The 14178-nt window shown below is 45.0% G+C and overlaps 1 protein-coding gene across 2 annotated transcripts; it reads left to right on the forward strand.

Moving 5' to 3' along the window:
- The first annotated feature begins 5614 nt into the window (after positions 1-5614).
- On the forward strand, positions 5615-13172 carry Neu3 (neuraminidase 3). 2 transcript variants are annotated; one of them, XM_005074126.4, is made up of 3 exons: positions 5615-6266; positions 9946-10157; positions 11411-13172. In XM_005074126.4, exons 2-3 carry the CDS (start codon positions 9951-9953, stop codon positions 12455-12457), a joined length of 1254 nt encoding a protein of 417 aa, XP_005074183.2. In that variant the 5' UTR covers positions 5615-6266; positions 9946-9950; the 3' UTR covers positions 12458-13172. The 2 variants fall into 2 exon arrangements, with proteins under 2 accessions (XP_005074183.2, XP_040614055.1); XM_040758121.1 differs by lacking the exon at positions 5615-6266 and having other exon boundaries at positions 8902-10157.
- The last annotated feature ends 1006 nt before the right edge of the window (positions 13173-14178 follow it).

Here is a 14178-nt window from a genome sequence, read left to right on the forward strand (position 1 = left end):
CACACACATACACATACAAAGGCCTTGAAATAAACCTAACCAAAGAAGTGAAAGACCTTTACAATGAAGATGTCAAAACACTGAAGAAATTGAAGACCGCCTATATTTGCAGATCACAACAATGAATGTTGTGAAATGGTTATATTAAAAGGAAGTCTAAAGATTCAGTGCAATCCCCACCAAAATTCAGTGTCATTTTCACAGGAAAAAAATCCTAAAATCCATGCAGAAACATAGAACACCTTGGGTAATTAAAGCAGTGCTAAGCAAAAAAAGAAAAATGCTGATTTCAAGTTATACTTTAAAGCTATAGAAACAAAACCAGCACAGTACTGGCACACACACATACAACAAAAACAATATAGATCGATGGAACATAAGACCCTGATGCTAACTCTTGCAACTACAGCTACCTTATAAGAAAAATGTCAAAAATACATGTTGGAGGAAAGTTCATTTTCAACAAACGGTGCTGGGAACACTGCCTGTCCACATGTAGAGGAATGAAACAATGCTCTCTCCAGCCCTGTACAAAACCAACTCCAGGTGGACCAAAGACCTTAATGTAAGATCTAAAAGTGAAATGTAGAGGGAAAAGTAGAGAAACCACCTGATACAGTCACAGGAAGGGACCTTCTGAATAGAACCCAGTCAGGAAGTAATGCCGACTATTGACAAGAAAGGAGTGGTGAAACTAATTTAAAAGCGGTGTAGTAGAGGCAATAATTATGTGGAGAGACAGCCTGAAAAGTGAAACAGAATCTTTGTTAGCTATATTTCTAACAGGATTAATATCTAGAAAGAAGTAAACAAGTTAATATTCTGGCTTCTTTACTGTTGCTGTGGAAAAAAAATCTGACCAAAGGCAACTTAAGGGAGAAAAGTCTGTACCCTTGTAGGATATAGTACATCACAGAAAAATCTGGGTAGGGACTTGAACTCATGGGCAAGTGCTGCTTGCTGGCTGGCTTACAGGCTTATGCTTAGCTAGCTTCCTTATGTAGCCCAGGACCATCTGTCTAATGACAGTACTGCCCATGGTGTACAGGGTCTTCTACAGAAGCCCACAGGCTAATTTGATCTAGGTGATTCCTCAATTGAGGCTTTCTTTAGATGACTCCAAGCTGTGTGACACTGACAAAGTTAACTACAAGAAACCAACCAAGCAACCAATCAGTAAAGGAATAATGAATAGTTCTCAAAAGACAAAATACAAAATGGCTAATAGACATGAAAACATGTTCACTTTCACTAGACATCAGAGAAATTGAAATTGAAATTGAAAATATCTTGCAATTCCATCTGACCCCAGCAGGACTAGCAGCCACTAAACAAAAAAAGAACAGCTCCAGGACATCTAATGCCTTCTAGTGTCTGTGGGCACGGTCACTCATGGCATACATATAAACACATATACATCAATTCTTTTAAAGAATAAAAATATTTTAAAAATAAGTGTTGGTGAAGATAGGGACAAAGGTAACTATTATATACTGCTAGTGAGAAACATATTGAAGTCATTGTGGAGGTTCCTCAAACTAAAAGATCTATTATACGATCTAGTTCTGACACCTCTAGATATTTACCCAAGAGATTCCTAGTTAACATATCAGAGACACACAGTATTAATAGTAGCTTAGTTACAGAACCAATCCAAGTGCCCAAGGGATGTGTTAATACACACCTATTTTTTTCAGCTATACAGAAGAACAAAATTATGTAATTTACAGAAAGATGATGCAACTGGAGATAATCATATTAAGTCAGGTGTAGGAATGTTTTCTCTCCTTTATGGATGGGTTCTTGTATGTGTTTATGACATGAAGGTAGAAGTGAAACTGTCTGGAGGAACAAAGAGGACTAGTAGGAGAAGTTAGAAAGTTCAGGAGGTGGGGTGTTTGCATATGGTACATACTTGCATGAAAATATCCTTGCATAACACAATTGAATGTGTAATGAATACACATAATAAAGAAATATTTAAATAATACAAAGAAAAAAAATGATAAAATCCACTCCTGAGAAACTCAATCACCTTTCCAGTATTTCATGTTAGGTTCTGCCCATGAAGCAGGCTGTGGGCGGAGTTTGGCAAGGTACTTGGCTTCAGTGCTTTAGGGAAGGGAGGCAGTCAAGCAAATGGAGCAGAGAGAGTTTGGATATGGTGCAAACCTGTTCGGGTAACTACTCCTGACTGCTGACGTACTTTGGAAATAGTTGACTTAGAATGGCTGGATCTTTATACCTCCTATCAGTTACTTACTTGATGTTGGATGTGGATCAATCTGGGAAAAGGAAGGACCTGGCTTCAAGAGAGGAGCTTCCTTCAGTTGAGGAAAACCCTGAACCATCTGATGTGCTGACTGAACCCTGACAGCAGTTCCTGCAGCTGTGTCTACAGGCCTTTCTCGTTTTTTTGTTTTGTTTGTTTTTCAAGGCAGGGTTTCTCTGCAACTTTGGAGGCTGTCCTGGAACTAGCTCTTGTAGACCAGGCTGGTCTCGAACTCACAGAGATCCACCTGCCTCTGCCTCCCGAGTGCTGGGATTAAAGGCGTGCACCACCAACGCCGGGTTTTTTTGTTTTGTTTTGTTTTTTGTTTTTCCAGACAGGGTTTCTCTGTATTGTTTTAGAGGCTGTCCTGGAACTTGCTCTGTAGACCAGGTTGGCCTTGAACTCACAAAGGTCCGCCTGCCTCTGCCTCCCGAGTTCTGGGATTAAAGGTGTGCACCACCAACTCCCGGCCCTACAGGCCTTTCTTAAAGGAGGGCCTGCAAAGTGTGTCCCAGCATCTATCACAGAAAAACAGTTGACTGACACATTGGTAGAGTTCTCAACTGATAATGAAAAGCCTTGGAAATGGCTTAGAATCATTTTAGTATTTTTGAATTAAAATTATATTTTCTATAGCATCTTGTTATGATAAATGGGAGCCCTTTGCCAACCTTTAAAGGGAAGATAGTGGTATTTTTTATTTCTCCTCCAATGTGTTTAAAATTCTACCCTCAGAAAGAACTGTCTCTTTTGCCTAGTTTATTTGTACAACTATTCATATCAGTATGGACTTGATTTCATTTTATTCTAGGAATTATGGTCTCACTACCAATATCTTCTAGCCTTGTGGGTTCCAGCTTTGGCCATTAGAGAGCCCCTGTGTGGGAAATCTCTGTCACTCTGTGACCTTTTCATACTTTATGCATCACAAGGTATTCCACACTCCGCTTGTGTTTTTCCCAGCTCCACCTCTGGGGTCAGCTGTTTTACAAGGATCATGATCCATATTGTTAGAAATTGAGATCTGAGGGCTTGGTGCTCATTGTTGAGAAGACTGATAACAGCTACAATGCCATTATTCCTAAAAAACAAATCCTGAATGTTACCTAATTCCAGTCAATGGTAAAATTGTCACAGTTCTTTTTAGAACTGATTTGTCCAATCTAGGACCCAAACAAGGTTCAGAGATTCTCAGTTTTTCTTGTAGCTGATTAAAACATTTTAATGTAGTTTTCTCTGTCACCCCCACCCCCTTTGTCATTTGTGGATTTGGCCAGTCACAGCCTAATGATGTCATGGTATTGTTTAGCATATTTTCTACTCCCCCTTTGTGTGTGCATGTGGTGGGGGTGGCTGGGAACTAGACCAGGGTTAGGCAGGCACTCTACCACTGAACTACACCTTCAATGCTCAGAGCTCAGATTGCTGTTTAGTGAGAAGACTTTATATAGGAGTCCACATAATCATATGTTCCCCTCTATTTGTCATTCCGCCCAGTGGGCTCAAATGTTTTTGTCTTGATGTATCTAACACAAAGATTTTACACTGACCATCATATGGTTCTAGCAGCCACTGAGTTATTGCAAAATGTGAAAACTGTATCATTCCTTTATCATCATCATCATCATTATTATTTTTGAGAACATCCAGCCACCTTGGAATATGCTATGTATAGTAAAGGCTTTATTCTGCTTTCTACTTGTATTCCAGCTTGATTGTCACTGTAGCAACCTCTTGTGTCAATATGATCTCATAATATTTTAAAGATTTTTCTATATGTATAAATGTTTTGTCAGTATGTATGTGTGTGCACCATGTATATGCCGAGTGCTCTGAGAGGTCCTAAGAGGGTGTTGAATACTGTGCAGCTGGAGCCAAGGGTGTTTGTGAACCACTGTGTGGTTGCTGGGTCCTGACCTGGGTCCTCTCAACCACTGGGCCATCTCTCCAGCATCACAATATGAGAATTTTTGTTGTTGTTTTTGGTTTCTTGAGACAGGGTTTCTCTGTATTGTTTTGGAGGCTGTCCTGGAATTACCCCTGTAGACCAGGTTGGCTTCAAACTCAGAGATCCGCCTGCCTCTACCTCCCAAGGACTGGGATCAAAGGCGTGCACCACCAACGCTCGGCTCAGAATTTTAAATATGTAGCCTACTCCTTTGTAAGTTGTTATTCTTTTTTTCCCCTTTGATGCAGGGTCTCAATATTTAGCCCTAAGTACCCTGGAACTCATATTTAAACCACATGGTTTAGAACATGTGGAGACCCCCATACCTCAGCTTCCACAATGCTGGGACAGATGAGCACCACCACACCTGGCTGTTACTGTCCCCCATCTTTGGTAGCAGGAGCCTCATTAAGTCAGTTCTGCTGTGACCTAGTTCCTACCCCCTGGCTGCCCTGTTTTGGTAAGACTAGACACCATAGGCCTATGCTTGTGCTGTACCTCTTCCCCCCCTAGCTCTGAAATCAGCTGTTTTTCTATGGAGTACTGGTTCCTTTAGGAAGAACAGTTTTATTTTAGCTTAGTGTGGTCAGGTTAGTCCCTAATTATAGTTTTCCTTTAAAAAGGAAAGAAGAGAAACCACATCATGTTGTAATTTTGTATTCTCAGGAAAGCCTGTCCCGTGGAACTCTTAACTCATGGATCTCCCCCAATTCTATATACTTACTGTGTTTTTACTGTCTCATGGATCCAGATTCAATATAAGTTATTTTTTTTCATCCTCCAAGTTAGTATTCCACCTTTCACTTTGTTTCTTTTGCCAAATTATTTTGTTTTACTTGGTTCCACCAAAAATGACTTTATGTTGTTTCTCACCTTGTGACTTCTAATCAGAAGAATTGAACAGGTTTGTGTCAAAGAAATGAGACCCTGTATTCTTATGCTGTAGTAAGAGGGGGCAGGCACTTGGGAGAGAATCCTAAGATGACTGAAATGAAATAATACATCTTACTGTGTATTATAAGCCTAACCGAAGACCCTCGCCACAGGACAATGCCTCTATGCTGAATGTCCTAGTTCATATGCTTGTAAGTAACCACTGTTGGGATTTTGAAGCCATTGTATTCCACATCTTAGTTTTATTTGTTTTCATTTTCCTTTGGGTCTCCAATTTCTGGTAGCCTTGTTTACCAGACTGAGTCATTTGTGGCTTTCTTTGTCCCCATCACTGGCTCACCCTCTTAGATGATTTGGGGAGGTGGGGAAGAGGGGGTGGACCTTGCACACTATTGTAAAACACGAGAATGGATTTAGTACTCAGTGACAGATTAATGTATGTAAATGTGTGTAGACAATACACAATAAATCGTCTACAGTACTGGAGAGTGAACCTAGAATATTGTCCCTGCTAGGCAAGTGCTCTACCACTGAGCTGGTTTCTCAACTCTGTTTATCCTTTTTTTTTTTAAATCTTGTGATAGGAGTTTCTTGATAAATTGTTTGGGGTGGCCTTAAACTCATTCTATAGTCCAGACAGCTGAAATTTACAGTCCTCCAGCTTTTGTCTCCATCAGACTAGCTGAGTTCATAGCTCTGTGCCACCCGACCCTGATAAATATATCAGTGCTTTGTGTGGATTCACCCCTCCACCTGTCTTTTTTGTAGTCCCCTCCGAGGCCCGGAACCTTTGCTCGATAATTAGGCTGTCCAGGGAAGTTTTAGGAGGTGATACCTTCCACATACTAACCGACAGATAGGAGCATTGCCAAGAAAGCAGGGCGGGAGCTGCGAGGTGAGGGGCGTGGCCAGGCTGGGGAGATTGGCACCCGGCGGCTGCTGCCTGCCAAAGTCCTGGGGCGCCAGTTCCCTTGCGCGTCACTTCAGCTCTGCGCGGTCTCTGTCTCTTTCCTGCCAGCTCCAGCTAAGAGGTGTCGGGGTCTGTCTCCGCGTCTGCGGTTTCCGACTCGGCTTCTCTGTCTCCATCGCCCCAGCCCTTCTGCAGGCCTTCCTCCGAGACCCCAGGGAGAGCCCAGAGAGACGCTGGAGCCGGTGAGCTGGGGTGGGGGTCACCCCGAATACAGCCCGGGACTGTGGGGATCTGTGTCAGGAAGGAATACTGAGTCAGCCTGAATCAGCTGGGACCTCAGGCGGGGAGTGTTCTGGGCCGTTCTATTTTTGATTTCTTCAATCTGAAGCCAAACTTAAACTGTAGTTTAGTGGAAGCGGGAACCGAGCCTAGGGAAAGCCTTCCTACTTCAGAGAAGTTGTGGGCGGCCACAGAGTTCCCGAGGTGGGAGCTGAGACTAGGTTTCCAACAGAGTGGCCTCACCTAAGTTTTCCTCCTCAAACAAGACTTCAGAAGTCATGCCACACTGTACCCTCTCTCCCCGAGAAAGAGCAGAGAGGATGTTGTTGGAAGGCGAGAGTATGGGACAGCAATTAATACTTAGAATTCTCTGTTAAAGCAAACAATTCCAAAGCAGACCTGTACATGATTCTTCTCAGTCCCCAGTTCTCAGCACATAGTTTGGGTGAATCGTTTAGGTGTCAGTGCCAGGCCACTGTGTTACCACTGTCATCAATATTATTAGTGTACTCATAATTAATGAACATTAGTGATCATTTAATTGTTGAGGTGATGGCAGAACCAAAAGTGAATTGTGAAAAGGTCAACATTCATAATAATTAAAGAGTGCCTTAAAGTTTATAAAGCATCCTTCCATTGTTCTCATAAGTACACAGTATTCACCTTTATCAAATGAGAGCCAACCACAGCTGGGGCATGAGAATCACAAGTTCAAGACCAGCTCAAGTGCTAAGAGGAATTGATAGGCTAATGCAAGCGCTTAAGGATGTGACTTTGTACTGGGAAAGGCACCATTTATGTGATTTTTATTGTGTGAGAACACCATCAGTGTATATGCACGTCTTTACATTACAGACCACAGCGTGACTAGGCTATATGGAATATGATGCCAGCTGACATAGCATGCTATTTTACAGTAGAAGTTTAGTAATTAGCTATGAGTGTAGCAATGAATGTTCGAGGCAGCAATGTAGCTTATTGTCATTTCAAGTTTCATGAACTGTAAACAACTGTGTTATATTTTTATATGACTGGCATCACCACAAACATGTAAGTAATGTCAGGGCTAATACTGATGACTAAGATGTCTCTGGCCAATAGGAATTTTTCAGCACTGTTATAATTTTGTGGGACCTGTAAGATAAAAAAGGCCGAGGAAAAACAACCTGTACCTGACTAGACCTGAGACATCACCCTGACTTGACTCCAGGACCAGGGTTTGAAATCCCACTAATCCCTGAGCTTGCCACAGAGTGAGACTGTAGATTCCCTACAATCCCTAGCCTCCCCCACCCCACAATAAGCCCTATATAAGCTCTGTGTCCTGTTCGGTTTGCTGCTGTTTCTCACCACAGGCAGCCACCCTCCTGGATTTGTTTCCAATGAACCTGTTGAGTAAGGTTTGTTGTGTGGTGTGAGACTTTCTTTCCTCCTAACGAGAAGAGTTACACTCTGGGGACCGAAGCAGAGCTCGAACACTTCTCCAGAGCAGAGCTGTAACAGCTTGGCTGGGGAAACCCTCCCCTGCTGGAACAGAGTCATTACACTTGCATTGGGGAGACCTTTCCCTGGAGCAAGGCGTACAGCTCTTGTGCTTACAGTGACTTGTGGTATTCCTTGGCTCCCGACTGCCAGGATACCTTTGCATCAGAGCGGCATTGCTTACAGGACCCCTTCACATATACAGTCTATTATTACAGTTTATGTAGTGCATGACTACAGTCATATATCAGTTTCAAGATTCAGGAATTATATGCCTTGTTTGGCGTGGCGACACAGACCTGGAATCCTAACACTCAGGAGGCTGAGTCTCGAGGATAGCAGGTTCAAGGCCAGTCTGGGCCTCACAGAAAGCCATTGTTTTAATGTAATGATTTATAACTGAAAAATAGTGATATAGTGACTACCAGGTATTTGTGCGTCTATTGTGCAATAGGTCCTGTAACAGCTACTTAAGGCTTTTTCTTTTTTTGTTTGTTTGTTTGTTTTTGAGATAGGGTTTCTCTGAGTAGCTTAGGAACCTGTCCTGGAACTTGCTCTGTAGACCAGGCTGGTCTTGAACTCACAGAGATCCACCTGCCTCTGCCTCCCAAGTGCTGAGATGAAAGGCATGTGCCACTCTGGTCCCAGCTATTTCATTCTTTTTATGTAGAATTTAATTGATTTTTTTTTGGTATTTACAAGACAGGGTTTCTCTGTATTGTTTTGGAGGCTGTTGGTCCAGCCTGGCCTCAAACTCACAGAGATCCGCCTGCCTCTGCCTCCCGAGTGTTGGGATTAAAGGCGTGTGCCACCACCGCCCAGCGAATTTAATTGATTTTATAGACAAGGATCCCAAAGCAATAGATAAGTGAAATATACGCCCAAGAAACTGTAGCCAAGCCTTTTGTTAAGTGTTGCCATCAGTGTGACTGGGGATAGAGGGGCGCGCATGGAAGGAGAGAGCCTGAATGGGGAGCACAGGTGTGCTCTAACGACATGAGGTCAGGATGGTCCACTAACGACATGAGGTCAGGACGGTCCACACAGTCCTTTGCTTATGCTGGAAGGAAGAGCAGCTTTTCTTCTGACTCCGAGACCCCTTCCCCCTCTCTTCTCACAATAGTGAGCCATCAAAGTTCTCTCAGTTTAGTGATTGATTGAGTCATTCATATGTGTTGGGAGTGTCTCTTGCCTGACTTGAAGGCTGTAGATGGATTGACACAGTGCAACATTACCCGTATCTCATTACCCAGAAAGCTGCCTGAGACTGCTCTAAACTCATCATGCCATTCCCATCAGAAACTCTACAGTGGATCCCGGTAGGCTGGATACCCCAGTCAGGTGATAAAACCTGTCAGGATTTGGCTCTGCTGGGCCCTCTAGTCCTGCTTTACTCATAGGTTTTGCATTCCAGCTAATCACAGTCTCACTAATCTACTGAAAGCTCACATAGCTGTTTCCTGTCACCTACAGGCTTTGCTACCTCCCACTCTGCTTCTTACCCCATCACGTGGCTAACCCGGTCTATACGCTCCATATTCCAGTTCATTTAGTCATGCATTTATTTATTCAGCAAATACTTTTCCGGTGCCAACCACAAACCATTGCTTGGCTCTAGGTGAGAAGATATAGCCATATGTGTAAACAAGGGGTGGGTGCAGTGAAGAAACCGTCGTAAGCTTTTAATACACTTGTCACAGCTGCCAAAGCTGCAGGTCCTCCTGGGCTACAGCACCTGGAACTGAGCTCACACCCCAAGACACACCCCTTGAGAATCTATACCCTTTGTTGGGTGTACCCCTCTTAGGGTGAACTAGGGGTGAAACCTCCTTACTGACACAGATGAGTCACAAGATTGTCCTTTCTCCTGGTCTTCAGGGAAGGGACAGAACTTGCCTTGAGAATTGTTAGTCACAATTTTATTCAACCGGGTTTGGTTTATAGTCATCTGAGTAACCCAGGAGCACTAAACCAAGAAATGAACATGTCTGGAGGGCAAATTTGTTGAATGAGGGTGTGTATTATTTGCTTTGGGCTGCTGAGGCCATGGTGTTCTCTTTACATGGGAAAGTGGACATTGGAGTACATGCACAGCTCACGTGTGCCCTCAGCAATGAATTTGTATGCAGAGCCCCACTGAACTGTTTGCTGTCCTTGCAGACGTCATGGAAGAAGTGTCAGCATGCTCCCTCAACAGCACTCTGTTCCAGCAGGAAGACCAGAAAGGGGTCATCTACCGAATCCCAGCGCTGCTCTACATACCTCCCAGCCACACCTTCCTGGCCTTTGCAGAGAAGCGTTCCACAAGCAATGACGTAGATGCTCTCTACCTGGTGGTCAGGCGAGGGGTGATGAAGGGCCGCTCTGTACAGGTGAGTCATCCTAGTCATCTTCTCTCCTCAGAGCTGAATGCACTTCTGGGTCTGTTCTTGTTCCCCTCACCTTTGCCAGCAAAACTCTGTGTGGGGAGCTGAGGGAAAAGAACAGAAGCTTGTACTGAGTCATTTCCTGACAGGGATCCATTGGATCTTCACAGCCACTCTATCCTAGGCACTGTTGTCAGTCATGTTTAGCACATGGGGGGACTGGGCTCAAAGATTTGTCATTTACTCTAAGTCATGCATCTATAATCCAGCAGCAGAAACATACTTCAGACTCAGGTTCGAGCTCCCGAGGTCTCTGTGGGGCATTCAGACCCTATATGGCCTGCTTTATGTTTCTGTGCCCTGTAGACGATGCAGGGAGGGGAGCACTGACAATTCAGCTTTCCTGAACTTCATCTAATCTGCCTGCTTCTCTGCTTCCCACCACCTGAGCTTCATACTCAAAGTGGGTGCTTTGCTATGTCACAGTGAAGATGTGACTCTGCTGAGCCAGACCTTGCTTTGAATGACACTGGTTCCTGTTTCCTTCTGAGGAGTTTGTATTTTGAAGACTCTGGCCCCTGTGTTTTACTGTATGTCATTAGACCTTCTCTGTAGCTTGCCAGGTCAGACTCCACAGAGGCCCAACCCTGTGACTGACAGAGCACAGAGTGCTATCTAAGTGTTTCATTTGCTCTAGGGCAGGCAGAGATCAAACTCAGGTCATCAGGCTTGGTGCCAAGCACCTTCACTCTGAGCAGTCTCACGGACCCCCATCTTTCTTTCTTTTTCTTTTTTTTTATAAACTTTCATTGGCTGCTGTCATGTGTGCTAGATATTAGGGATACAAATGCATATAATTTGAGTATTGTCCAAAAGGCTCATAGTCTAAAGGGGAGACAGTTACCAAAAATACGCATAGTGTCACACAGCTGCTATACCTTGTTAGAACAGTGGGTTTCAAGAAAGGCTTCCCAAAGGAGGTGACATTGGAGTTGGGTCCTGGAGATGGATTTGGAAGTCCAGATGAAGCAAAGAACGTTCTTGAAAGAGCACAGCTTTTTACAATGTCTAGCATTATCTTTTCTTCAGATTTAAAGCCACCTTGTAATAGCTGCAAATTTTGTGGTTATTTGGGCCTTCAAGATTATGTCCACTTCAATGTCATATATTGTTTGCAAAAAGAACTGATGCTTTTAATGAGCCTATGTTTTCCTACTAGTAACCCACTCCCACGATCTCCTTCTCTTCCCCTTGACTAGTGGGGACCCCTGCAGCCACTGATGGAAGCCACATTGCCTGGGCATCGGACCATGAACCCCTGCCCTGTGTGGGAGCAGAGGACTGGCCGTGTGTTCCTGTTTTTCATCTGTGTTCTGGATCACGTTACTGAACGTCAGCAGATTATGTCAGGCAAGAATGCCACCCGTCTTTGCTTCCTGTGCAGTCAGGATGCTGGGTGCTCGTGGGGTGAAGTGAAGGACTTGACTGAGGAGGTCATCGGCTCAGAGGTGAAGCACTGGGCCACATTTGCTGTGGGCCCAGGCCATGGCATCCAGCTGCAGTCAGGGAGGCTCATCATTCCCGCCTATGCCTACTATTTCTCACGCCGGTTCCTCTGCTTCCCATGTTCAGTAAAGCCCCATTCCCTGATGATCTACAGTGATGACTTAGGAGTCACATGGCACCATGGCAAGCTCATTGGGCCCCAGGTGACAGGGGAGTGCCAAGTGGCAGAAGTGACTGGAAGGACTGGTAACCTTGTGCTCTACTGCAATGCTCGGACACCAAACAGATTCCGAGCAGAATCTTTTAGCACTGATTATGGTGACTGCTTTCAGAAACCAACCCTGAACACTCAACTCTGTGAGCCCCACTCTGGCTGCCAAGGCAGTATAGTGAGCTTCCAGCCCTTGAAGATGGCACACTCTCAAGACCCAAGTGGTAAAGCTGCTCCCACTACTCAGAAGAGCCCTCTGCTGGACAGTTCTCTGGAGCAGGAGAAAGGAATTGGAACACCTTCAGACACATGGCTCTTGTACTCACATCCAACTAGCAAGAAGCGGAGAATTAACCTGGGCATCTACTACAACCGGAACCCCTTGGAGGTGACGGGCTGGTCCCGCCCCTGGATCTTGCACTGTGGGCCCTGTGGCTACTCTGATCTGGCTGTTGTGGAAGAGCAGGGCTTATTTGCATGTTTGTTTGAATGTGGGCAGGAGCATGAGTGTGAGCAGATTGCCTTCCGTCTGTTTTCAGACCAAGAGACTTTGAGCTGTGAAGACTGCACTGGTCCTAGTAGGGACTAAAGCCAAATCAGGACTGGTGGGTGAGGACCAAACTTTCCACAGAAGGAATGGCAACTGCAGCTGGGATAACTCAGGTCACTGATGTCTACAGAAAAATCTAAAAACTAATACTTTGCTTCTTGTATTTTTCACGTTTCCCTTTCCAATGAGCCTAGAAAAAATTGTGCCTTATCTTACACAGCAATAAGGGTGTTGAACTGGGAGTTTGGAGACCGTGGTGTGGTTTTGGCTCTGCTGTTGGCTTGCTTTAGGACGGTGGCCCTGAACTCTGAGCATCAGGTCTCCGTTTGTAAAATGAGAAGGTTGGTTTGTGATTTCTTGCTTTCCCATTAAAAGGAGTGCTTACTTCCTGTCCCACAAACCCTGGATTCTGATCTTGAGTGAAAGCCAGAGACTCACTGCTCACCTGAGTATGAAGTGACATATAGGTGCTTTGGCCAGAAAGATCTGCATTGTTGTTTTTAATAAGGAAAATGTCCTTATCCTTCTAATCATGCCCGGAGCTCTGCATGTTCTCTATCCTGAAGAACTGAGAGCAGAACTGCGAAGTCGCTGCTTTCCCCAGCATTGCTGCTGTGTTCAACCTCCCCTTCCTCCTCCAGACAACATTTCCCAGGGCAGAAAATGAGAGACTCCGGCCAGCAGCCCTTGATAGTGGTGCTTATTGCTTTTGATACCATTACCTCCATTAAAGATGAATCCCAGGACACTGAAAGATGACTCAGTGGTTAAGAGCACCGGCTGCTATTCTAGAGGACCTGGGTTCTGTTCCCAGCACCCACATGGCAACTCACAACTCCAGTTCCAGAGGATCCGATCCCCTCCAATGGCCTCTGTAGGCACTGCATGCACATCACACACACACACACACACACACGCACACACACACACATAAGACACCCATACCCAGTTCTCTCGTCCCTTGTGGCTCTCCATTGTTTACTAAGGGATGGTTACAAGGCAGTCTGGTGTGCAGACCTTCCAGGTTGAGGTAAAAGGAACGAATGCATACAAAGTTTCCTTCACTCTTAGGTGAAGCCCACTCCCTGTCAGGGGAGACCTGTCTCCAGGTGGGAAGTAAAGAGCAGCCAGGGCCCGAGGGTGAACAGGATGGGTGGTAGCGGAGGCAGTTGGGGAAAGGGAGAGGGTGAAAGGAGAATCACCCTCCCGAGAGAAGCACACTGTAGAACCCAGCTTTCCTCACACTATACTAGATTAGGGTAGGCACAGTGGCTAAATTCTGTGGCCAGAGATAAAGGATAAAAAAACAGTATTGGAGTTTATGTGGGAATGTCCAAGAAGGGAGTCAAGGAAGGGGCTTAATCGCTCACCAACCTGAAGGCCGCTTCTCTCATTGCCCTTCCCTACCCTTCCCCTGCTTTGGGTTTGTATCTACTTAGTGACTAGCTACAAATTCCTTAGCTGGGAAATGGCCCGCTGTGCTTATGTCAGAAAAAATAAGAAAAGAGGGTTAGGGAACAGGAGTCCAAGAAGAATCTGGAAAGAGACAGAGTGGGTGACAGCAGCTGGGAAGAGCGAGAACAGCAGACACAAGACCCTGTGCTTCAGGGAGAGATGCGGGGTGAGGTCCTGGCTCGAGGGGTGGTGTAGACGAGGAATCAGGTCAAAGCTGCTGTCCTGAAACTGGCAGGAAGGCAGAGAGACCTACACAAGCCTGTGGCTCAGCCTGTGGAGGAGGTCCAACCCCAATCATTTAGCAG

The sequence above is a fragment of the Mesocricetus auratus genome, unplaced genomic scaffold (assembly GCF_017639785.1).
Source record: "Mesocricetus auratus isolate SY011 unplaced genomic scaffold, BCM_Maur_2.0 Super-Scaffold_4256, whole genome shotgun sequence".
In the NCBI taxonomy this organism is placed as follows: domain Eukaryota; kingdom Metazoa; phylum Chordata; class Mammalia; order Rodentia; family Cricetidae; genus Mesocricetus; species Mesocricetus auratus.

Coding starts and splice junctions, on each gene's coding strand:
- Neu3 (XM_040758121.1), top strand. CDS start 9,909: ATGCAGAGCCCCACTGAACTGTTTGCTGTCCTTGCAGACGTCATGGAA. Junction 10,158..11,410: donor TGAAGGGCCGCTCTGTACAG/GTGAGTCATCCT, acceptor CCCCTTGACTAG/TGGGGACCCCTGCAGCCACT.